Source organism: Abramis brama (assembly GCF_963993115.1).
Source record: "Abramis brama genome assembly, chromosome: 25".
Lineage (NCBI taxonomy): Eukaryota > Metazoa > Chordata > Actinopteri > Cypriniformes > Leuciscidae > Abramis > Abramis brama.
In genome coordinates, this window is record NC_139987.1 from 14,398,378 (window position 1) to 14,425,890 (window position 27,513).

At 37.7% G+C, this 27,513-nt stretch overlaps 1 protein-coding gene across 1 annotated transcript in view; it reads left to right on the forward strand.

Moving 5' to 3' along the window:
• Positions 1–27,258, forward strand: part of cxadr (CXADR Ig-like cell adhesion molecule) — a 53,699-nt gene extending 26,441 nt beyond the window's left edge. The window contains exons 2-7 of the mRNA XM_084104011.1: positions 9,475–9,644; positions 18,402–18,606; positions 22,562–22,717; positions 22,835–22,957; positions 23,144–23,282; positions 24,601–27,258. Of these exons, the coding sequence (XP_083960137.1) occupies positions 9,475–9,644; positions 18,402–18,606; positions 22,562–22,717; positions 22,835–22,957; positions 23,144–23,282; positions 24,601–24,874 (1,067 nt within the window). The 3' untranslated portion in view covers positions 24,875–27,258. The remainder of the gene's footprint in view (positions 1–9,474; positions 9,645–18,401; positions 18,607–22,561; positions 22,718–22,834; positions 22,958–23,143; positions 23,283–24,600) is intronic.
• The last annotated feature ends 255 nt before the right edge of the window (positions 27,259–27,513 follow it).

Consider the following 27,513-nt stretch of genomic DNA (forward strand, 5'->3'; position numbering starts at 1 on the left):
ATTTATAGTGTATTTCTTTTAATACTAGGGCTGCATGATATTGAAAAAACTAACATCGCAAAACTGACAATTGGGGTGTTCAACAAAAAAAATAATTAGGGTGTTGGATAAACACTTTACAGAAACCAACTCAAACCTTAAGTAACCAAAGTCAACATTAATAAAAAACTTGTTACACTTTAGCAGATACTGCATTCCCACAGTTTTTTACCCATTTAATATGGCTATAAAATAATGATAATTATTATGATTATTGTGATTCTAAAAAAAAATTAAACAAACTCAGAAATGTTGTTAATGCTGTTATACTGTCAAATAAAGAGTATTTAATAAAAATAAAATAATTTCATATTAAAACTTTTAAATTACCATGCTAATCCTAATTTTTACATCTTAATTTATTCTTGTAAAGGTTAAACCAACAAAGTTTCATTTTAGATTTCAGAGTGACATGTGGAACATAGCAAATGAAGGGAGCTGCTCTCTCTGAGATGCTCAACTGTATCATGAACTGCACACATGTAAATGAACAGTGTTGCACTTCATACCATAGCACATATCTTTAATACATTTTCTCAGTGTTATGAAGTTCCACAACACGCCTTAGTTTAATGTTGCATTGAAAGTGTCTAGAAAAACATAAATATAAGTAGCAATAGTATTGCTATACTTTTAAACTGTTAAAATAGGTTAAAATTGCGGCCTAGCAACAGGCAGGGCGGCATTTATTGTGGGTCTGTTTATGTTGGTGTGCTCATTTCTGTATAAATATCCATAAATCTTCAATAAATCTACTTTTCTTTTTTTAAATCACTTCCTGTTTCTCTATCTTTCTAGTTTTGTTTATGGCTGTGCATTCTGTTTGTGGGCCCAGGTTTTTCTGTTACCTATGATTAACTTTATTTCTTTGTTTTTCTGATCTGCAGCTGACTGTAATTGTTGTCTGCGATTTGAAACTGATTACCCCATAGCTGTTAGTCTTTTGTTTACTGTCACTCTGTCTGTCCACACCAAGTCATTACTCTCCTCTCACTCAGCCTCCCCCACTTTTTTTGTTTGTATCGCTCACTCCTTCTTTCTTTATCTGCATTACCTTCCCCCCTTTTCTCTCATCCCCTCTCAGGCATTCTCAGAACGATGTGTTGCCAGGAGACAGGATTCTCTACCTATTATGAGTGCACAAAGGGGGTCTGCAATCACCAGTGCTGGGGCTCACGAGACCGGCGTGAGAGGGAGAGTTTGGAGGGGAATGGGAGAGCGGGAGATAAAAATAAATGGGGGACAGTGTGGAGAGTGTTGTGGTGGGCTTGTGGCCTCATTCTAGTTGGTCTAATTGCTTTCTTTTAAACCTCATAGGATTTGTTGTCATGCTCAGCTGGTGGAGGTCAAGAGCAGCCAGGCAGAGATGGATATTCTTAGAATTTAAGGCCCTCTTACTCCAGACCCCCACGCTTGGCGTCCCTTACACTTGAGATACAACTCTGTACCTGTGCAGTACCTGCTCATGTGACTACAAGTGTATTTTGAACTTGAGATTCTGTGATATCCCATGTAGTTTTAGTTGCATCAGCTTTACCGTATCTGTTGTTATGTGTGGAGTAGTATTACATATGTTTCTGCCCAGGCAGCAGATCCTGAATCTGTTCTTGATTAATATCTCCTCTCATTTCCTTAATCTTAAGATTTTTTTCATGCAGGCTTTTACTAATCTTTTTCCATTTCTACAGTGATTACATGATCCCGGCAATGTAGCAAGTCTTGATTTTGTCTCTTTTTAAAATGGGCAGCAATTTTTTCTGCTTCATATTTGACTGGGATATTTCTGTTTAAATGTCAGTGTAATTTTAATATTAAAGAATTTTCAGAATAGTTATTTTATTTGGTGGTGTATTGATGGTGACACTTTGTTCTTGTTTTGTGGCAGTCAGAATGAAAAATGAATTGTGGTAGCCTACGTCACGTGTAATTCATTTATTTTTATGCGAGGATGTTGATGTTAGCAAACCTTCAGCTTGCATTTTAATTGAGTGTTGGTTTCACTCACTCTTTTACCCAGTGGAGATAATCTAGTAGCACAGCACATTGAAATGAGGCCCATTCAATCACATTTTCCTTGCTGGCAATGAACCATTTGTGAAATGTCACTGCTGATGCTCACGTGGTCTTTACATGCTTTTTGTTTGCATGATTAATGTGCTGTTTAAGGTGATTGAAGATCAGATGTTGAATGAATGGTTATGATATTTAGAACGATTATACATCTGTTGGCTCTGTTAAACACGTTATGCGTGTACATTACTTATGCAATGAAAATCACTTTTTTTGCTTGTAGCCATACTTGATATTCAGTTCATCATTCTTGATCTGTATTCTTGCTCTGCTAACAGCCGATATTGATTACTGACTTCCATCAGATAAGAAAACTGTTATGTACTATTCCATTTGCATGATTAGAGTTGAGAGAAAAACGGTACGGTTGGAAAGGGGGGATTTTATTTGTAGCAAAGCTGGTTTAGACTGTTTTGTAATTTTTGGTAAGAAAGTTGTACGTTCTTTAGTAATAGAATTTTATAGATGTAAGAATCAAAAAATGGTAGTAGTATGTGATTAGCATGGTAGTGGAGCTCAACACTACAGGCTTTACCAGATTTACGGCTCCAGATGGAGAGAGTAGGCCTAGGTGATTGAATGAAGTCATGTCCTCCACGCAGCCCTGATCTGTGCTTGAGAGCTGGCTAGATTAATTAAAATTTAAATGAAATGCAGCCTTCAGCCAGGGTCACCAAAGGATCCATTTGTTTAAAGAATTACTTTGATCACTGGAAAACGAGCATATATTACTGCTAATGGGGGATTTCTGAATGGCCCATGCCAGCAATATTAATTTGTTGACTTCAGTGCCGCTTTTCATTTGAATTATTATTATTATTATTCCTTGTGCTATACACATTTGTAATATTTTTTTCAATCCCACAAATCAAAGCGTTGGTGATGCCCATAGGGAAATTCACACTCTGCTATAGGTGTGACATCTAAACAATCCTCTCTTATATAATGCTGTGTAACACACCCTTTAGCTTCATTCAACTTTTTGTATTGTGTGAAATGTCGTTTTAAAAGCTGATTTACAACCAGTCCACTGTTTGTGTCTAAAGAGAAGAACTTCATGGGACTGATCTCAGGTTAATAGCTAGCGGCAACCTCTTCAACAGGGATGGGCAACTTCGATAGTGACGAGGGCCAATGTTATTTCTTTCTTTGATACCAAGTTACTAATTCCAAATTACTAATCCACACTCACAACTTTTACACAGTCTTACTCAATTTACTTTTTATTAAGGGAAATCAATTTATAATTAATGTAATTTGTTTTTAAAGATTTAATTAACTATAAAACTTGTAAAATTATGCTAAAATGGATGGTAAACTTTGTCAGTTGACAAGCAATATTAGCCTACCCCAACAAGCAAATAAAAACATCTCAATTGCATTGTCTGTAAATTTGCAACAAACAAATGTATAGATGTCCTATTTTTTTATTACAAGCCTAGAGAACATTCTCAAATCAACCTCAAAGTTAAAAAGTGCTTATTTAAAAAATAGTATTGGTATTACCATAATCCACATCCACATATTGCCATGAAAAAAATACTATTTTTTTAAAATGTATAAAAACATAATTAAGTGCATACATTTCTGTCATGCATTTGGCAAAAAGGTTTTTGTTGAATGCATTCTACCTTTGAGATCTAAGACAAGTGCAACTCAAGTGTCACCAGTCTATCTTTTATACTTCTCGTTAACCATTCTCTTTGCTTAACCCTCTGAGGTCTGAGCTGTTTTCTGGGCCCTGGAGGTGTTCTGACATGCTCTGACATTTCTGGTTATTTCTGTTACTTGTGACATTTTCATGGCTAAAGTCTGATTACACTGTATTCAGCACAAACTCTGCTACAATAATATATCAACAGCATGTATGTAAAAGTTTGTAGTTTTGAGATAATGACATTTATGCGTGGTTTGTGAAAATACAAAAAAAAATTCTCACTGAAATAAGGCCATGAAACCCATACTGATTATTTCTTCACAAGACTTTTGAATTGTATCACGTAGCCTAGAATATTTGCTCTAAAACTATGTGAAAATCACCCTGATTGCTCATTCAGATAAGACAATATATTGATTTAAAAATTTTACGACGTGTTTTGTGTGAAAAAGCCTTATGCGAGGGCTTAGGGCTGCATGATTAATCGCAATTTACATGTAATCGCACTTAAATCGATTTGGCTTATCGCGATTTTGAAATCGCAAAGGCTGCGATTATTTGTTATGCGCAGCTTGTCAGTTATGTACGGCTCTGTAAACGCTGCTCACTCTGAAAGCACTGTGAGTTTGAGTCACTTATAACGTGCATTTGAAAAAGCAACACGCGTCAAACATCTTTCCAAACACGAGAATCATTTATGAACCTCTTGTCCAACAAAAGACAACATTTAATAACATGCATTTACTCCAAACTCACTTCATAACGACAGTTGAGCATCCTTCTGTGAGATGATGTGCCTTCTTACACAGAAGGCAGTCATGTATTTATAAGTCATGTTTAATCAAAGCGTTTCAATCTTCTGTTTATTCAGCTACAGCGATAGGGATTTCCTGGAATGATGCGCATTATTGTACTTCTGCGGCGGGGCATATTTATCGTGTTTGCATGAGAGCGCCCTCTGGCGTTCAGATGGAGCAGTATTTACTACCGATCAGCCGCACTCCACTGACAAGCTGCGCATAAGATAGTCGCAGCCTTTGCCAAATCGCGTGCGGTTTTATTGCGATTAATCGTGCAGCCCTACGAGGGCTCATTAATATGTAAGCTTTTCTCACCTGAGAAAGACAAAGACCCTCCCCTAACGGCCCTATTAGGAGCTATCAGGCCCCTATCATTCTGAGCAACCATGCACAATACTGTAAATGAGGAGATTTAAAAAAAGAATGGCTTTTAAATTGTTTGGATTTATTTACAACACAACATAGTCCAAAGATACACACAGCAAATGCCAAAAAAGCACTTATTGAAAACAATGATCCAAAGACAGAGACCTTTGTGCCATTCCTAAAAACATTGTACATACCTTTCATTTCCAAGGTGTTTGATTTTCACTTTACCATGTTCATGTTCACTGAAGTCCTCAGTGGCATCTGGGCCCTGAAAAAAAAAAGTGAACATACTGACATCAAGAGAAAGGCCTGCACGATTTTGGGAATAAATTTTAGATTTTTCTGGTTAAAATTGCTTTTTAAAATTCACAGAATACACACACACACACACACAAATGTTTCCAACAATATATAATATAATGAACAGTGAACACCAGGTTTGTTGTGCCTTGTAGGCATAAGCTATGCGCAGTGCTGGATAAAATATGATACATTCAAACGTCATCACGATCCAAAATATGATACATTCAAACGCGATCGCGCTGCAAAATATGATACATTCAAACACGATCGCGCTGCAAAATATGATACATTCAAACGCGATCACGATCCAAAATATGATACATTCAAACGCAATCACGATCCAAAATATGATACATTCAAACGCGATCGCGCTCAAATATAAAACATTATGGTTACCATATACATATCTACGTTTGAGCAGATATCCACAAACACAGTAACAGTAAACACGGGTCTAAATATTATAATATTCACCATATATCTAGCAACAGTTCAACTGCAATGTGAAATTTATGCAACAATAGCAAACTAATATGTAAGTATATAATTTCTTACCTTATCTTTCTTGTCTTCAAATCGGGTTCTTCTTCTTCTGATGTAAATCCAATGTAAGCTCAGGCACGTCTTTCAAACTCGACGAAAAGTGAAGTGAAGTGTTTTGTTGTTGAGGTAATGAGCGCGATCGCGTTCCATGTGGAGATTTGCATGTGAATATCTTTTGCGCGAGTAGGCGTGGTAAATTAAAAAATAATTAGGAAGCGTTTGAGAAGCTGGATCCGAGCCGGCCGGTACAGATATGGTTTCGTTTTCCACTGAGGGTCTGATAATGGGGCTCTTTGGAATGTAATACAAATGAGTCAGTCATTTTCTTGGTAGTGCATATGGGCTCGATATGCGATGTAAATAGCGACTGCATTATGGAGGATGATCAGATATTTATTATAATTGTATTATTAATTTGTTCACATTTCTCAAATAGCACGTTTAGCAAGCTACGGAGAAACCGGTAGCTAGGCAACAGACAAGTGACCGATCCTGAGTGGCGACGTCACTACACGCACTCTAGCAGCCCTGTTCGGCACGGTTGGTTAATTCTGGGCCAAAAACGATTTGTAATCGTGCCGTGCCGTGCCGTACCAGGCTTAAGTGAAAATACTGGAAGAACCATTCCTTACCATTCTTAGAACCGTTCGACCAGACGGTGGAAAAGCGGCAGTGGAGTGGTGTAATGGCAATTTACATTAAAAATTTTCATTACAGATTTCGTTTCGTTTCCAAACAAACTAAACATATGGGTGACTCCTTGAACTTGGTAAAGAGATAAACCATTTACCATCTTGACTGGAAAACAACATTTTTAATTTTTTTGTTTATTTTTGCTAATTTTAGTAAACTTTCACATTAGCGTGCACATCCTACGCTGTAATTAGTACAGGGATCGGCTGGAAAAATAGCGACCACTCCTGGTTTGATTTAGTAATCTGAACGCAATCTTTCCACTTACTTTTACTTTTCAAAATATTGTTTTAAAATTGATCATCCAAGTGGTCCAGGGGGTGTATTTAAAGTAGGGCTGGGGGAATTATCGCGTTAATCTTTGCGATTAATTTGAGATGTTTAACGCGTTAAAAAAAAATAACGCATTTAACGCAGGACTTTTTTTTTTTGCCTCGTTTTAATGATTTCCTGTTGCGGCTGCTATTGAAAAGCCGAAAATATGGGGATCGGGTTTCATTCTCGCGCAGCTTTCATGAGCGGGTCTTTTCCGCTCCGTGTGCGCCGCCGCACTCTCCGTTCCGTGTGCGTCGCCGCACTCTCCGTTCCGTGTGCGTGTGTGTGTGTGTGTGTGTCGGCCATAGGTGTCGGCGCGCTGCGCTCTCTGCTCAGTGTGTTCGACTCCGTGTTTGCGCTGCACGTTCTGCTCTGTTATCGGCCCAAACGCTCCAATCATGTACCAATCACGCACTGGAAAAGCAAAGTCCGCTCAAATAAGGTGAAATTTCTCTGTAGACTTCTGTTTGCTGAGCTAATAGTCATGCTGGGCAACAATGTTAAAGGGATAGTTCACCCAAAAATGACAATTCTGTCATTTACTCTCCCTCAAGTTGTTCCAAACCTGTATGATTTCCTTTCTTCTGCTGAACACAAAAGAAGATATTTTAAAGAAGGTTGGTAATTAAACAGTTGCTGGTCCCCACTGACTTCCATAGTATTTTTTTCCTACTATGGAAGTCAATGGGGTCCATCAGTCGTTTGGTTACCGACTTTCTTCAAAATATCTTCTTTTGTGTTTAGCAGAAGAAAGAAAGTCATAAAGGTTTGGAACATCTTGAGGAAGAGTAAATGATGACAGAATTTTTATTTTTGGGTGAACTATTCCTTTAAAATTACCTGCTCTGATCACATGCTCTGGTAATAATAGCTTTTTTAGGACTATAGTTTATTTTTATAATTAGTAAAAAAAAAATTAAAAAAAAAATCTTAAATTGATTATGTTGATTGATTATTGAAAAAGAATAATACATTGATATATTGATGTTTAATATTATTTTAGTATAGGGCTATTTTCTGTTCCTTTTTTTCCGGTGATTCTAAGTTTAATTATTGATGATTACAAGCTTGGAGGAAATGCAATTAATTGCAATTAATTACAGCAAATTGTGCAATTAATTAGTTAATTTTTTTTAATCGATTCCCAGCCCTAATTTAAAGACATTGTGGCCCTTATAAAAAAAAAAAAACCTGGACTTTCTTGTTCTAAAGTTTCAGCTCTGTATCACTGTGAATGTCTAAGGGCTGAGTCAACTGAAACTTTAGAAACATCCCACATGTACTCAGTACATAACTTTTGGTATTTTTTTCAGCATTCAAGATTTTTTATTTATTTATTACTTTTTACATATTTATTACATATACTTTTTACTTATTTGTTTATTATTCGTATTTATTAGTATAATTTTGAACACACATTTTAGCTGTTTACCCATGTAATGGTAATACAGCAACACCACATCCTTAGCTGAAGGTGACAACTGAATGTATAGTTTATGTAAATTTATGTCACTTCATTTCTGGTCATTCTTGACTAACAAAGAAATGGCGTTTACTATGCAGCATCAAGTTTTTAAGAGGAGCTTAAAAACTGTAAAAACTGTTGGCCAGTCTGGATTTGTTTAAAAAAAGAAAAGAAAAAGGCATTCCTACAGGCAGATGCTTTATTTTTGTGGTTTGTCTGACTCTTGAGCCCACGCCTGTACAGAACCCCACTGTTATCTGCTCTGTTAGTTGTCATTTACTAAATGATGTTCATTCCAAGAATAGATGATCTCTGATGTATTCATCTTGAGCCCTAATGAGGTCATGCAACATACATATCTTCTCATACCACAGAAATCAGTCATTGAGCACATTTACATGCACACCAGTACGCTGATAACTCACAAAAATCAGCTTATTGAAATAACCTGTTGTCTGGGTTTACATGCAAACCAATAACCCGACAACGCAAGTAAACCGTGTTTGCAAGACTTTATTAATAAATCAGTTTATTTCCTGCTAGTGATGTCAAAACGTAATCATTTGCGTATCATTGCGTATCGAGTGTTTAATTTATGTCAAAGCATTACAACCCCAAGAAGAGTATAGCAACATGTCAGCGGGAAATTTACAGCTCATATATTATCCTCTCGTGCAGTTACAGATGCAGAATTTTGACTGTACCACTTCTGCTGCTGCATGAGATTTCAATAAAAGAGTGTGATCAAGTTTGCAATATATTTCCTCTGTACTGCAAAATGCTCTCTTTGTTTGGATGCGCTTAAATTCACAGTAATGATGCGTTCCTGTCACATATCATTCATGTGCACTTCAATAAGCTGACAGAAAGTAGGTGATGTGTTAGAGGCACGTAGCTATGACGATCGGTATGACGTAGCTATGACGATCAATGTAGCTATGACGATCGGTTTATGCTTAAGCCGTTTATGACCTTACTCCGATAAAGGAAAACGATCACGTGCATTGTCAGTTTATTAAACGCACTCATTGTTTAAAGGATACTGCATTGCACGGGCTTTGAGTGATAATCCCTACACTGATGTCAAAACCATGCAATGATGTGAAAAAAAACATCCTTCCTCATATTTATAGATGCAAGGGTGATGCAAATGATTGGTTTTAGAAAAAAGCTGCATCTTCATTGTTGTTAAAAAGCATCATCTTTTTTGTTCTTCTCAGGCTCAGCCTGTGGACTACAGATCACATCCACTGGTCCTACATCCATTGAGAAAGCCAGCGGAGAGACTGTGAAGCTGGACTGTCAGTTTACTCTTGCTACTGAGGATTCTGGGCCTCTGGACATTGAGTGGAGCCTGCAGCCCTCTGACAACCAGAAAGAAGAGAAAGTGGTGAGTATCTCATAACAATCACATTAAAGTATGTGAGAGAGAATGTCTCTCTAGAGGAAAGCATATTTGATGTCTCATTATTCAAAAGCCTCTGGGAGGTTTAGGTTTGACTTTGTCCCTTGTTCCCTACTGCCGCTTTTCCTGTCACAAGTTCTTGTTTTCAGAAAAAACAAGCTCACAAAACTAGTTTGACTGCCTCTGTTGTATAAAGCAAAACAGTAACATTCCTTCTAAGTTATGTGTTCATTAACATGAGCAGCTCATGATCTAATGTTTTTAGTGTCCCACCCAAGGACCAGCTACAAACTATCATCAGCATCATACAAATAATTATTAGATTTTCTAATCATATTAATATATATTCACAACATTTTTGGGCAAATTGTGCAGCCTTATAAACAAGCATTGCAAACATGGAGCTTTTTCTTATACATCACAATTTGCTATTAGATATGGAAATATTTGGGTAGTATCGTCCTTAAAGGTTGACCTTTCATTCTAAATTTGATCTTTTGATCTGCATCAAGCAGGTGCTGGTTTGTGAGTATCACATCTGTCAGTAAGGGAAATGCTGCACATCACATTGGTGTGGACCACATTGACTGCACACCACATTGGTGTGGACCACATTGACTGCACACCACATTGGCTGCACACGTCCTGTTGTTTTAGTGCTCTGTAAAGTTGTTCCCTGGATGGATATGTGTGGCTCCACATAAAGGGTCTGATGAATGTGCTTTAGAGTTTTATTGGTTTTGGCAGCTCTTTGTTGATGTTATGTATTGATGTTTTTTGTGTTTGTATCTAAGTGATTATAGGTTCACTTCACTGTGAATTGTAGTCTGCAGAGGCACTGCTTTTTTTCTTGATCCACACAAAAGCTATCTCTGTAATATAGACCATAATTAAACCATCCCTCACTTCTTTACAAAAGGCTGATTATGCCTTAACATTGGGCTTGCAGGTAGAGTAAGCAGCCATATATACTGCTTGTCTGCTGCAGCCACTTCATACAGAGATTACCTCATACTCTTTCTCTCCAGAGATTATGCATTTAGCTGGGGACAGAATTGGGTCAGGAGCCCTCGATGGTCGATCTCCCTTTGGTATTCTTGCACCTCTCTTCCTATCTTCCTCTCTCTCTACTCCATCTTTTTTCTTCTCAAAGCTCCTTCATTTCTTCTGTCATTTTACACCTAATATTTCATTCTATTTTTATCGTTCTCCCTTTCCCCTCACACTTCTGTTCCCCTCAATTGCTCAGTTTGCTGTTTGCTGGGTCGTCCTCATGGGAATAGACCTGCACTCTTCCCCCTCTGTTCTGCCAGGCTTTGCCCCAGGACTTGAGATTTGTCTTTGACCCACTTCATCGTTTTTAATGGTTTATAAGAAGTTGAAGGTTGAACGCGGGCTAGGTCCATGTTTTTTGTATTTTTGGAGAAAGTTCTAACAGTTATTGTGCCCCACTTTGTCCAGTGCTTTGCAATGCTTTACTCTTACTTTGGAAGCTATTATTTAAAGTATCCACATATTCACACTTTTCCAGATCATTTATATAGCTATATTGTGCTTGGAATGGCAAATATGGCCTGTATATGTTAGTATTGTTAGTGAGCGCACCATAGTTGCGCATTTATTTCGAAACATAATTAACCAAGGGTCCCAAAACCCTCCAAACAAATGATTTTACTAAACAGAAGATCTACTTGTGTAAACGACAATCAAAGTACATAGAATAAACAAATAATATCCTGGTTGATGAGTGATGATCTTCCAGAGCTGTTTTAGCTGTGCGCTCTTATTCTATGGCGCATGGTAAATAAAGACCTGTCAATCTGAGTGATCGAACCAATCCAAGCATGCTCCAGCTGTAAAGCCGTGTCCGATATGGTTCTGCACATCATCCCTACTATGTATCGATGAGTATCATTAAGACTTTAACAGTATTACTACTCTTACTGATATTGCTTATCGGTCCGGTACTTTAACTGTATTCTTATTGGTTCTTTTGTTTTTTTTTTTTATTAAAAAAAGAAAAACAAATAAAAAACATAATTAACATTGCTTTACAGTATATAGAAATGACAGCGCCTGTGAAGGGAAGGAAGCTGCGCTAGACGGAACGTGGCTAGTTTTTAATAGTTGTACCTCAAATATCTTCTTTTTATAATCCTTGTAAGCTGAAATCGAAAATAAAATTTTATTAATTTCACAAGCCTGAAGTGTAACCATACGTTTGAATGTTTAGTTTTTTTCGGCCATCGTCACTAATTAAGCAGAGGCTTTTGTGTTGTGTGTGCTGTAGCTCCACGTGAGATCTCTCTCTTCTGAATTGTAAATGTAAAAATGCATCACAGACAAGTGGTTTATATTATTGCATATAGAAATGGCTGGCTAAATAGATTTTGCAAGATAACGTGTCTATAGCAATAATAAATGGTATGTGTATTTTCTTAATTTCTCTAGTACCGACATCGGAACCGGTAATGTCGGAGCTTGTGAATCGGTACCCATTCCTAATCCCTACCCAATATACTCACCCACTACACCCAAGTTACACTTTCCACTGGTTGAACTTTCAAAAGACATTGGAAAACACTGCGTCATGATCGCAACACGATTGGATCCCAGAAGTCCAAGCAGCATGTTATGTCACACTGTGATCTACGGATTGTCTTCTGTTGTATTCAGGCTCGTTCAAGACCACCTGCTCTAAAAAAAAAAAAGATGTGACCTACAATGGTTTACTAATGTTTTGCGGTACAAACAAAAACGTGGCTCAAAAGCATCATGTGCGTCGGCAGCACATTTTCACAAAAATTGTTTGGAATTATTTGGTCTCTAACGTTTTTAGGATGATGAAATAGAAAATGTTGTAGTGTAAAGGCCCAACCATGGACTGGAGTTGAAAATTAGCAATAGCTATAAACTCTTTTTGCATAGCATCAGTTACAAACTTGTTTTGTACTATGTTTAATTGCCAAATGTCCATGTCAAATAAATGAATAAATAAATAAAAAATAAAATGTTACAGATAAAGACCAACTGATTGCCCAGTGTTTTGGTCCATCTTAGACATTTCTCTTCTTTTTCATCTCTCACTTTTCATCCAAGATAAAATTAGAGGGCTTGACACTACACAAACACACAAGGAAAATGAATACAGGAGAAAACATCTTCTTTCAAAACAACAACAGTTTCTTTTTTTTCTTTTTTTGTGCCAGAACTAAAACAATGAATTAACCTTGAATGCAGAACCCAATTTCCAATGATTGCATTCATTGTGAAGGTCTTTGGGACACAGTGAAGTGTGAATGATTCTCTTGTTTGCGGGACGCTGCTGACGAGTTGACGAAATCCATACAAAACTGCATTGGTCGTTAGCATTATAGTAAAGAATGGATGGGAAATGGGGGTGACACTCACGGTACATACACTGTAGTTCCACAATCTCTTACGCGGCACCTGCAATTGCACAATAGTCCTGCTGTGATTGAGCCTGAGAGTGACAATGGGAAATGCAAAACAAAAGGATTGTTTAGAAAATAGAAGTAAACAATCATTGATTTTATCATTGAATTTTTACATATAAAAGGAGATTGTTTTAAATTACCCCAGTTTCTGTTTTTGTATTGTTTTGGAATTTTTTTTATTTTCATATTGTATGTGTGAGTCAGAGAAAGTTTCTAGTTAATTCGAACGGTTTTAAATCAGCATGTATTGTCACTTGAGTAGTTTGAATAATGACACGCACTACCATTCAAAAGTTTGGGGTCAGTAAGATTTTTTTTATTTTATTTATTTTATTTATAAATATGCTCACCAAGGCTGCATTTTTTTTAATGAAAAATACAGAAAAAACAGTCGTATTGTAATAATATTTCACAAATTAAAATAACTTTTCTATTTTAATACTAATAAATGTAATACATTTTAAAATAATTTATTCATGTGATGGAAAAGCAGAATTTTCAGCCTCCATTACTCCAGTCTTCAGTGTCACATGATCCTTCCGAAATCATAGTGGTATACAAATTTGATGCTCAAGAAACATTTCTTATCAATTCTGAAAACAGTTTTGCTGCTTAATATTTTTGTGGAAACCATGATCCTGATGTTAGTTATGTCCTGCAAGTCCTGTTCCAGGGGAACAGCAAGTCACTTCATTGTACAGTTCGCAAAGACAAACAAATTGTCTTTATACAAGGAATGTGCATTTAAGGAAGTTAAATAAAAAAAAATAGAGTAATTCAAATAAGATCTTAAATGGGGTATTTTATTGTACTGTTTGATTCTCAATCTATCTCTATCCGTGTTTCCCAATTGTGTTTCCCAAATGTAAGGGCTGTGATAGTTGGTGCATGCACTAGTTCCAGGTAGCATATACTGCAGGTCAGAGCAGAATCTGTGGTTGTGTAGTGAAGTGTAGACACTAATGTAGACAGGCAGGCCTACAGAAACTGCCCGGGTTATAAAGCAGAGTGATCTCGAACACAGGTGACTCAGTGCTGCTTTGCATTTCAAACAAGCCTGATGTGGCCCTAGAGGAAGTGCACATACCTAAAGGCATACACACACACTCAAGTGTAAACAGATACACAAGTGAACATATGCACACTTTGTGTTAACAAGTCACACTGTCCTTGAAGACTTGACTCATAAATAGCGGTGAAACTGCACACTGACCCCCACATAGTAAAGACTAACTTTTCTTAAAGTCATGAGGAGAAAAATCTTGTCCCTGATTGCTATTTTGTATCTTTTGGTCTCTGCCTTGAGCAGACATTGTTTGGCTTATTGCATTTAAGTATGTTACTCCAGGCAGTTTTGCTTATCCCTTTTTTATTACATTTTAGTTATTACACATGGAGTGTTTTACAGACGTTGTTGGATGTTTCCTTGAAGTCCTGTGGGCAGACTCCATGTGGCATGTATTAGGCCTGCTTACTAAGTGATAATTTGGACAAGATGCTCTAGATTCTGCAGATGTTTGAATGTGAAATGAAGAATGAGGAAGAGGTTCTAACCCCCCCCCCACACACACAAATTTTTTTTTCCTTCTCTCCTCCTCGCCCATGTGCTGAATATTGACTGATACATTCATTAGGATTCTGAGTGTCTCCGAGCTCTTGTTCCATTGCCCTGAGGTGCATTCTCAGGACTGCTGAGCTTGACGCAAGACGCTACGGGAGGCCGTCGCCTCTCCATCGTCATGGAAATGAAGTGGTGGGGATGGGGACTATTGAATGGATCCCATATTTTCCCTCCACGAGGGACAAGACTCTGTGCATCTGTGTTTGTACTATGTGTGTCTTTTAGCCAGAAACAGACTGGTGCTGTCTTTTCTAATGTAGCTTTTTAAGACAGAAGCATATTTTGATGATTGGCTCACAAGAACGAGACAAGATTTTTACACATTTTTAATAAATCCTTAATGACGAAATGCATAACTAGAAAATAGTCTGCAATGTTTTAACTAATCATCTTGTAATGTATGTCATTTCAGTTCTACTTTTGGAGTTTTAGAAGATAATTATCATATGCCGTAAAAGACAACAATACTCATAGACTGTAAAAGGTTTAGCGACTCAACTGACTGGCTTCTCTCTTGTATGATTTTGAGTCTCTTCAGATTTTACTGTATATGATTTATGAGCTTCTACAACTTTTGACCTCCTAACTAAATTCCTTTCCACAAATTGATCATAGAAATAAAAACAGTATAAATAAAAATGAATAACACCGTTTTTTCTTAAGTGCAAACTAGGGCTGCACGATATTGAAGAAAAATGTGATGTGCAACAACTCATTATATAATGCGATATTCGATATGCGTTACAATAATGCTTAAAGTGTGTAAAATAAACTTAAATTATCTTAAAAATATATTTAAAATGATATAACCTACATACATGTTTCTTTTTGTGACAATAACATCCCTACAACTTCTGACAGTGAACAGCAGTGTTTTACTGTAGTATAAGAAGTGTTATTTTAACATCAGTGTAAACCATGGGGTTCAGGGTTTCAGGTTGGCCTACATTAGGATTATTTAACAACAGAAAATGAATAATCAAATGTGAAAATAAAACTCTGCTTAGTTTTCACTGTATGAATTATACTGATTCTTATACTGATTCTTATACAAAAGTTATTCAGCCAAGAGCAGTGAGTGATTTTTTTTCTTTGTCTTTTGTGCATGACCCCAGTTATTGCAAGCTGTTGCGATATGCATATCGCGATATATACATTTGCAATATTTCAATAATTTCGATATATTGTGTAGCCCTAGTGCAAACAATAAGTGCAACCATAATCAAAGTACTCTCTTAATATTCAAAGTGCTAATAGAGACCACATTTTTCTTCAAACATGATACAGAGCTAAGAGATGGTTACAACTGCCCAGCCTAAGATAGCTTTTATATTAGGAGATATTTGCATGCATCAGGGAGCCGCTTTCAGAATGGGGAGTATTGAAATCGCGTTTGAATGTGCGCTCCCATTTTACTTTCGCTTTCGTGATTGCATGTACTCTGTGAATAGGGAGCGGTGGTGCTGAGCGCGCATTAGGGATGCACCGATTGGGAAATTCTGGGCCGATACCGATACCGATGTTTAACATAACAACTTGGCCGATGGCCGATGCCGATGTTTTTTCTTTTTGTTATTTATTCCTTCTTTTGTGCCACGGAAACATACAAGTCTTTCGGCTCTTGATCACACTATCCTAGAATGAGCACAAATTCAATCAGACCAATTTATGAAACAAAAACAACCTTTAATGTCACTTTCTGGTTGACATTAGTTATAACCTTATTTATGACAAGTTCTTTTTCAGTGGTTATGAGGAGCAATATGAGAGAGAAATTTGGTAATCATTGTCTGACCCAACAAAAAAACATTATAATATTCATTTTATTTTTCGTGTTTGCATTTATGAGGGAAAAAACAACGTGTCAGTTCTCTGTTACGGACATGAGTGCTCTGAAAGCGGCACTAAAAGACTGCTTTAAAACTTTCACCGAGACCTCAAACAGAACAGCTGCCTTTCTTTAAATTGAATTTCGTTTTGAATTAATTATATCTTAATTTTAATCAATGTTTCATGAACCAATTGCCTGGATTTAATAAATAAGAATTAAATATAGCAGAATCACGACATGGAGGCGCCGGCGAGTGAACTGGAGTTCGTCTCATAAATGAACCGAAACTCAGCGTATAATGCACATTCACATTCACAGCGTATTTAGACGCATTCATAATCATTACTTTTACCGGTTCTTTGAGGCAAGCTTTATGCGTGCGGTCGTGCGCTTGAGTGCGGCTATATTACGTAAACGCTCATTATCCTGTAGGCTATATAAGTAATTAAATTAATATAAAGGGCCGATTTGTCCACGAATGACTTAAATGAACAACTAGCCTACTAGTCGACTAGAAAAAAACTTTTAGTCGGAAGCAGCCCTTATTCCACATATTTTCGAACCAGGCAACAGGACATCTGGGTTGAGCGAGCGACCCTGTGGAATGAACGAGCAGAGCGGAATATTCAGAAATGCGCTCTCCACTCACGATCTCTGATCGGAACAAACCCGAACCTCACTGTCTGCTGAACTTGCGCAGAAACATCAAAATATAACCAGTTTTTTAAAATGGTTTTTAAAACTACACTATTTTAGCACAAATTATGAGCTTATTGGCGATTTTTTTTTTTTTTTTTTTTTTTTAATAATTATTGACAAAATTAGAATATAGTGTAAGTTGTTTTTTTTTTTTTTTTTTTTTTTTTTTTGTGGGTTGAAAGTTTTGGGTGGGCCTGTTGAAAAGTGGGGCTGTGCCTGAGCTACAGGACATCGTCTTTCAAAACATAACCTGCGCGAAAGAGACAAAAAAAATGAATGCGTCATTGTACCCAGCACTTCTGAAAATGCACTTCCGAATGCGTCTCTGTCCCCAGCACATTTCAAACCAAACTGACGCCCATGTGACATCGGCGAATGTCATTTTTATTTCCCGATGGCCGATGGCAGTTAACGAGGCAAATATCGCCCGTTACCGATGTTCAGCCGATGCATCGGTGCATCCCTAGCGCGCATTCTACAAGATAAGACATTTGTTGTGCAATGACTCCTCCGCCATGATCTTGTCAGTCATCTCGTCACTTACCCTCATCATGTGATCAGTGAACTGATTCCTGCTGCAATACATGTGACTCTGCAGCTCGTGTTGGATGAGCTGGATGGAATTAAAGCGACCGTTATCCAACTGAATTAACTGTTTTTTATTTCAATGAAAAGCAAAACGACAGTGGAAGCGTAATGTAAACATAGCGGTGGCATATTCTATCCTAACTTCTCCATCATGGCAATATCGTGAGATATTTTTCACCTCGATGAGAAAACTTGTCACATTTTAATCTCGCGAGATCTCATGGCACGAGATCTCGTCACACCCCTACTTATGACAGAAGGTGTTCATGTAGCATCATCAAGTTGTAGCAATGAAAGGGCAAATATTTCACTTGTGCTGAAGGATGTTTTTGAGATAAGGAGTAGCACTTTGTTTGACTTTCAAAAGCAGAAAAATTTGGTTGCAGTCTGAATCTGAACATTGGCTTGGCCTTTCACTGACACATATACACTGTTTCCCACCCAATGTGTTTAAATTAAAATGTTGAGCAAAATTTTTACCAATATATGAGGTTCACTTACTAAAACATGATTCTCTTTTTTTCATTTCTAATTCCTTCCCACAGGTGATTGTGTACTCTGGTGACAGGGCCTTTGAACACTATTATGATCCTCTTAAAGGGAGAGTCCACTTCAACTCCCCTGATCCTAAAAACGGTGATGCCTCCATGAACATCATGGGACTGAAAGCCACAGATACGGGCACATATCAGTGCAAGGTGAAGAAGGTTCCTGGCATAGGCAGCAGGAAGTTCCTACTAACCGTCATGGGTGAGTAAAAAATATAAGCTTGTAAATGACACTTTTGACTAAATAACCAATCTCTAATCCCATTTATTCATTTATTCTATTTGGCATTCTTCTGGAAGGTGAGCTATAAAACATAAGGCAAAGTCCTGAGTGACAAAGTATTGATCTGCACAATAAAGTTTGATTTCACGGGCCTTCTGACATGCCTTGTTTCAGGGTCTGCATTGATCGCTGTCAACAGCAAATGTGACATCAGTGCTACTTCGTGTGTGAAAAATCACCTGTTCCTTGTGTTGACTAGTGGAGAGACAGAAACGCCCTAGGCAAACACATTCTTGCCAAACAAGGCCATGAGAAGCAACTCCCCAAACAATATGACGAAAGTGGCGTCACTTCCCGAAACTCAATAACCACATGACCGAGATGTGTATTTGCATTACAGATGCATGACTGGCAGTAGATGTAAGATAAAAAAGAAACAGGAAAAAGGAGAGTTTATACTGAAATCTGAATACTGAAATCCTTAAAATGACCATTCTTTTAGTGAATTGTCTGGTGTTTTATTATTTTTTTTCAAAAGTTTTGGGTATAATTTAAAAAAGAAAATGTATTCAGCAAGGATGCATTCAATTGATCTATTTCAAATAAATGCTTCTGTATATACATACACATACTATATTAGGATTTCTCAGAAATATTAAGCAATACAACACTGATAATAAGAAATGTTTCTTAAGGACCAAATCAGAATTATTTATGAAGTATCGTGTGACACATGGCAGCTTTGACATCACATAAAATAAATAAGCTGTTTTAAAATTTTAAATGTCCAAAACAGGTTATTTTATGTTGTAATAATGTTTCACAATATTACTGTTTTTACTGTATTTTTGATCAAATAAATGTAGCCTTGGTGAGCACAAGAGACTTCTCTCAAAACATATAAAAAAATTTTACCAAACTTTTGAACAGTATCATATATTTTGTTTTTTTATTTACCGTTTTAAATAAAGGAGTGATCAGTTGGAATTCTTTTTGCTATAGCATCAAGATTGTTATCCAGAATTATTCAACAGTATTGGTATTAACAAACAAGTGTTAAAAAGATGTGAAAGGGCATAAATTAGCGAAAGGGTAGCGGTTGTTTGACATGAGTGTCAAGGACTGTTTGGCAAGAGCCGACCTGGCGATTGGAGGTGGATCATAGTAAGACAGATGGAAGGACACAGATTGGTTGTGCTCTCAGCAGTTGATGAATGCAGCTGTTCTTTCTTCGCCTGTTCCCTTCATTGTCCACCCTCATCCTATCGCTGATGACCACGGGGACTCTGTACCTGCATTCAGAGCAGATGCTGTCTGGCTGCGTGCGTGTGTTCCTTACTAAACGCGTCTCCGTCAGAGATAGCATTCCAAGGGCATTCACTTGAAGGGGCTGTATATGTGCTATATGCCACCTCAGAGAGGCACGGCTCTGCTCAAGTGATGCAGACACAGAGAAACGCAGTGCCTCCACAAGGCAACTTTATATGGGTTTATGATGAATATTTGTTGTTTGGTGTTGAGCATGTAGTTTACAAGATTTGAAGACATCTGCCCTGTGTTATTTATATACTAATATATTATTTGTTATTTTGAATTGGCTTTTATTTTTATGTTTTAAGTTTACGTTTTAATTTTAGTAATTTTATGTGCTTTTGTCATTGTTTTTATTTTCATTTAACTTTATATTTAGTTTATCAGTTTATATATTAAATATTTATCACTTTTAGTACTTTTAGTATTTTATTTCAGTTAGTTGCCAAGGCAACATTTCAAATTTTTAAGTTTGTTTTTCGTGTAATATTTATATTTTATATTATTTCAGCTTTATTTCAATTAATGAAAGTTGTTTTTAATAGTTTTAGTTAACAATAACAACACTGCTGCTCACTTATTTATTACACAAATAATAATGTTCATTTAACATCACCACTGTCCTGGGTTTCTCTTGCATTTCTATGAACTTCTATTGCAAACAAATCATTAAGTGGTTGCTTATCACAATAGAAAGTTCTTTATGGGTTTGGTGTGTGTTGTATTTGCTCATTGATGTGATGTTTTGGATTGGATGTTTTAAAATGTTAAATTAAACAACTCATAACTTATTTCACATATTGAAACAACAGTGCAGATCATTCCAAGATTAATAATCATTTTGTTGATGCCATCAACACTTGGTTGGGAAGTTGGGAAATTCCAAAGGGAACTTTCTAGTGTTCAAGGTGGAAAATGTCAAATCTATCCTTTCCCAGACAGCAAAAAATAGAAATGCTTGACCTTTTTCTTTTCATGCCTTTATGCGTCTGGAGTGTCATCAGGCAGTTTGACTTTTTCGTTCTTGTTTTTCTTCTCGCCTTTTTGACCAGTCCGAGTGTGATCACCTCAGAATACTGACACGCTTGCCTTGATCTCACAAAACAATTTCACCTTATTGAAAGTAATGTCTAATAATAAATTATCTTTCTCAAAGAAGCAGATACAGGTCATTAGGATAGCTGTGTGTCTGTTGGTTTAAGCAACTGCATTAGACTATCAATCTACTACTCCATTTCTTCCGCCCACCTGTCCATCACCACACATTTAAATTCTCCGTCAGCGGAAGCTGCTGTGCTCTGACCCCTCATCCTATTAAATTGCTGTTCAGTCCTGCCTGCTGTTAATCCTCAGGTCTCTAAGCCTCTGTCCCAGCAGCCCCAGAGATCTGTTTTTACAGCTTCTATTATCAAACGATGATGTCAATGCTCAAATGCCAGCGCCCTGCCCAAGGTTGGGAGGAATCACGAAGAGCAACTATTGACGTTGTTCTGTCTGTCTTGCCTTCTAACTTTCTCTTTCGTTGTCTCTTTGCCCTCCTTACATGGGGCTCTGTATCTGTCTCCTCCTGGTTTTAATTTGGAGTTTTGTTTGCCTTTGAATTCTTATGTCATCTCCTGCCAAGCGAGGAGGGGGTCTGTTTGTGCAGGCTTTGGTTTCTACACAGAGCTCCCTATGTTCTCCACCCCTTCCCCCATCCAATCTTTCACTATCTTTCCACATCTCTTTCTATCACTCCCTCCCTTAAATGCATAGATTTCACCCACCTTTTCCTTTAAGCCTGCTGTTTTTAATGCATATCTCTTTAGAAAACGCATGCTGTCTGTCTGTCTGCCAGCCAGGCAGCCTCTTTCCCACCCTCTTCTGTTTTTGTTCGCTCTTTTATCTCAAAGAATGTTGACACCCACTGCGCTCTGATTTTAATTAAGTTGATTGGCAGCACCTGTAATAGCAGCAGCTGTATCCATTATCCTGATCATGGCTTCCAGTTCCTATGCTTTGATTAGTTATGATGCAGTGAGAATGAATATGGGTGGAGTGTGAGAGAATTGCCTCAGGGACTTGTCCTTTACATTCGTGATGCACCATATATGAAGCAGAAGGTGATAATTCAGCCTTTAGCTGGTCAGAGTGGAATGATATTTTCCTTTTTGAGATAATTGCCTACACATGCAGTCTCGTGCATAAAACTGCTATACTTATAGCTCATACATACTGTGTAATTCTGTGCATAAGACTGTACACACTTTGTACAAGTTCTGTATGTTTATAAATCTTATTTAGCATGAGATCTTGTTACCATTACATTATTTTTTGTCTTTGATTGTTTCATGCATTAATTAAAAGGTTTTTCAATTAATTTAATTTGCAAAAATAAAAATAAATTAGTATTTTAACATTTATTATTGTTAATATATAATTAATAATAAGTTGTTGTATTATTATTCATAATATTATTTTATTATTCATCATGTGTTTGAAGTAATTTATATTGCTGCCTGTCAAGTCTGCATATTGTCATGTGGAAAATTTGCAATGTAACCTTTATATATGAGACCCCTGGTCCTAGTAGTTTTGTTTTAGTTTTTCTAACTTTCTTTCCTTCCTATTTCCTTTCCCTCAGTGCGTCCCTCTAAACCCAGATGTTATGCAGAGGGTCAAACTCAGGTGGGGAAAGACATGATGTTGAGGTGTAGCTCTGTGGAGGGCACACAGCCGCTGCAGTACATCTGGGAGAGAACCACAGGCAATAAACTACTGCCACCCCTGGCAGTCCTCGGTAAGTTCCCTTTACTCGTGTACCCTGAAAGATGTTTTTTATGTAGAGTTTTGAAAAACCGTCATAACTGTCAGGTGCCACAGTTAAAATGAAGAATCTGTCTCCTGCTGCGCACAGATCCAGTCGGGGGCACGATGAGTCTGAGGAATGCCACTGAGGCAGCTTCAGGAACGTACCGATGCCTTGCTAAAAATCGTGTTGGAACGGAAGAGTGTATGGTGGTGGTCAATGTCACACAGCGTAGGTCTTCAAAAATCTGCTTTAAACATTCAAGTAGCAAAATAGCTGAGTTTCAAACTGCATCTAAGGTGGTGCTTGTCTTTCCCTTATTTATCTGATTACTGTAATGTTGTGAATGGGCTTATGGGTTGTGTCCTATACTCTAAACCTGTGCATCTAAATAAAAATCTATCTTTCCCTTTGCAGCCCCTAACACAGCTGGCGTCATCGCAGGTGTAGTAATCTGTGTTCTGCTGCTTCTCATTCTCCTCGCCCTCATCGTCTTTTGCTGCTGCCGTGCCCGCCAAAAGAAGAAGTACGAGAAGGAGATCGCCTATGAGATCAGGTACTACACACACTCTTGGCAATAATGTTCTAAACAGTCTGTTACCTCCTGACGTAGGTTTAGTCTTGTGTATGTGAACCTTTTCCCACAAGACCCCAGAAACAAACTCAATTAAAAAAACACCTGTTTTTCCAAACTGATATGTCTGGAGCCATCATTCTTCAATCTAATAACGAAAGGAACAAGAATGGTAGAGAAAGGGAGCTCTTGACCAAGTTGCCTTTTGATACGTGTCACTGTCCCTATGTCTGTTTGATTCACTCAGCCTCTATTCAATCGCAGGCCTCCCCCGCATTTACTGATGACCAAACAAAGCTGATGGCCAGTGAAACTGGCTAGCGGTGCGATCACCCTTCCCCTCTCACCCCTTTTCTCTTCAAACGAAAGGCTGGTGTAATCAGTTCTGTGCGTTTGTTTGTTCAGTCGATTCCTGTTCTGTCAATGCCTCACCCCTCTGTCCCTCTCTCGCTCCCCCGGTCTATTGAAATGGCATTCCTCACTGTGAAGGGGCAGGCTGTGGGTCAGGCCCTTTATTAGGCCCCCCTTGGACCCCGCTGGACTCTCTGTCTGGGAGACTTGCGCTGCCTCACTTAGGCCATGACAAAAGAGGATTATCCAAATAAGCCAGTTTCTCTTAGAGGAGACCCCGCTGTCTGTATCTTTTGCTGTGTTCTGTGCTGTAATGGATTATTGCTGCTGATTACTTGTTAATTTGGAGGATGGTGGAAGAGCAGGGCCTGATGGGCTACGTTGGAAATCCCTCCATAGTTTTATTCAGCCAATCTGAGGCCTGAGTGACAAAGCAGCAAAACAATTCTTGACTCAGCTGCTATTCTAGCCTCATTGTGCCCCATTCCTGCCTCTGTCAAAGTTTGATTCTACCGCAGAAGGAGCTGTTTTGTTTGACTTGACTTGTCCACAATGTTCCTTCCAACCTTTTTCACCAGGATTTATCTTTATTTAGATAGTTTTATTTATTTCTCTAATACTCCCAAACTTTGTGCATAATCACTTATTTTGATTAATATACATAAATCATGTTTAAAAACACTTCTGTCTGCAAAATCAAACAAAGTCATGTGATCTGACATGCAGAAACAAACAAAAAGATGAAAACAGGAAATTATATCACAGAGGGAACTCGTGTCAGGTGATTTGATGTCAGATAAATTTGACCCTTTGGCTTTTATTATTATCAATTATTATTACTTGTTTTTATTAAGATAAGATTAGTTCTTTCAACCTTGTTTTTTTAAGAAATCTCCCTGACAGGTTTTGATTGAACACTTTTTTTTTTTTTTTTTTTTTCTTCCCACAGAGAGGATGTCCCCCCTCCAAAGAGTCGTGTTTCTACCGCACGCAGTTTCACCAGTGTGGGCAGCCAACGCTCCTCTTTGGGCTCCATGTCTCCTTCCAACCTGCATGAGTACACCAAGCCTCAGTACGACAAAATACCCTCTGAAGAGTATGAGAGGCCCCCTAGCCATGCCCCTATTCCCCCACCCAGCAGAATGGCCGGTCCCAACCTCAGCCGCATGGGGGCCATCCCCGTCATGATCCCTGCCCAGAACAGGGATGGGTCTATTGTGTAAAGCTGAACTGGGATCAGTCTGCACATTTTGACTGTCACTATTCTATTCATTGTTCTACCGGAATTTGTGAAGGAGCAAATGAAGGCCTCTGCAGAGAGATCAAAGTGAGCTGAAATCCGATGAAATCAAATTTGACTTCCAGAACTTTAACAAACATTCACAAAAAAACTTTATTCAACGGGGTGCGGAAAGGTGATTTGGTGTGCCTGCTCCTGTTTTGTAAATAATGCAGTGCATGAAGGTTTTTTTTTTTTTTTTTTTAATAGAAGGACCTGTCTAATGTAAGGCACTTGAATTGTTTGCCTATTAAGTGTTCTCCAGAGATAAAATTAACCCGAAATCAAACTAAATTAAATGTATGTGGTACAACCCATAGTTTGCTGTTTTAGAAGCTGTTTTGTTATTCTTTTTTCTTTTTTTAATCAGTTTGAAACATTTTAAGGCAACTTAAACCATTTATCTATGACAATTATTTCCTCTTTATGCTACAAAAGACTGGCAAAGATTTACTCTACGGGAAATATGTGGGTTGGCTTTGGTTTCTGGATGAGATTGTTTTAAAAAAAGATAACAGCATTTGTTTGGATTGAAGATTATTTACATGCGATTTGTGTATAACAATATGAAATTGATTTATCTTAAAATGAGCTAATACTGTGACTTTTTTTTTTTTATGGAGCATTTGGTAGTTTTAAACCCCAATTGGTACATGTCAGAGGGATTAGTGTACAAACCTCTGATTGGTCAGATTGGCTTGTGACCCACAAACCTCCACCTCCCCCTACACTGCAGCATAGTGTTAGTCGTCAAAGTAAGATTAAAGGGTTTATTTCAAAAGATGCTTAAGCTGGGTGGTAAAATACGGTTCATTGAGCAATCAGACTTTGGTAAGTTTAAAGACTAGCTGCCACCACCACTTCTCTGCTCCAGCCAGGCAAGAAAAGCTGATCACAGATGTCTCTGATTAAAGAGCTGCATAATGCGCAGACTTTAACAAGCGATACTAATCCTAAACCTGCATTTGGCTTGGCCGTCAACACATCCCGCTTTAAAGCTAATTGTCAGTTTGACGTGTTGGTGTGTAGTTTTATTAGATGAAGGACATCTTACTGAAGGATTTGTTTTACATCACTTTAAACCAATTGAATAATGTAAATTTAAACAGATGATCATCCATAGATTTATAATAGATTATTTTTTTATTAATAGTGCATTGATTAGGTTTAGTATGAATATGATTTCTTAACACTCTTAAGTCACCGCATCTACCATAATATTTACCAGTCATGAAGAAACATTACAGTCCTTCTCATGGTGTGGTTTACTGTACATTTTATCCCGCAGGGTCACACTAATGTTCACTCTGTGCCTTTTTAACTTTGGGTGTAATGAACCGGTGTATCACACAATGAGTGGGTCCACATCACCAGTGTAAGGTAAATAATACATGAACAATTACAAAACTCATCAGTTGAAGTACATATTGATTTGTGGTGAGTTGTAAATGCACAATTTAAAATTATATGATTTGTTGCCAGTCTCTGTGCAACAAATATTACTCGATATATTGATATAATGAACTTTTTCTCGGAAATGCTGGTTTTGGTCTCATGGGAGAGTATTGTGTATGCTGACAACTATATGCTTGTCTGTGTCTGTCTGTTGTATACAGAAGCAGCCTTTTCACAATCTGCTTGTCTTTTAGCCAGGGTTCCTGTTGAATGTGTAAATATATTTACTGTAAATGTTGGGTGCGATTGATTGCGTTTGTCTTTACGTCTGTACTATGTTGCTGCTTGGGTAGGCTGCAAATGTGATGAAGACATGAGGATGATCAGGCTAATCATCCACCATCTGGATAAGGTATTATTAACATTTATTATACATATGTTGTCATTACCCGAAAGCACACACACACTCGTGATTTCCCTGGGCTTTTATTTATTAAGCCTCTAAGCATAGGGGTGCTGTTACAGGATCAGTTCAGCTTGTTTAAACGTGGAGACTAATGCCAGTGTAAACACAGAAATCTGATCCTTGATCAGCAAACCTTTACTTGCTAGCTGTGCAAATCAGCTTCTTGGAACCGAATGATCTGTTTTCTGTTTGGATTGGGCCCTTTTGGTATTTCATAAAAGTAGAGGTTAGGCCGGTTCTCTGTACAGTGCCATTTTAAGAGATAGTGAACTCTCCTTACTAATAAGAGACAACCAATGATATTAACTGTAGTTTATTTTCTTCTTTTAAAATACTGTGTACTAATATTACAAAACTTTTTTCTCTTCCTCTTTGTTTGGGTTGCACATCATGTAAAAACCTCATTTGATTTTTGTGTGCTTTTTGTGATGTTTTTTTTTTTAATAAAAATGAAAGCTATTATTCTACACACGTTCTCTGAGATATTCACTCATTCCCTCCTCTGCATCCTGCTCTCTACAGGCTACCAGCGATGCTGTCGCTTTTCAGAGTGATTAATTTTAATCTCCCGTTGATTTCCACCTCTAACTCCAGGTGAGGCCATTCTCTCGCCGCCTAATGACCACAATTAATCAATGACTCAAAAGCACCGGCAGCTTCGCTGACCAAGAGCAACAGAACCCGAAGCGATGGCTGTTTGTGCAAGTGAAAAGCTCCTGCAG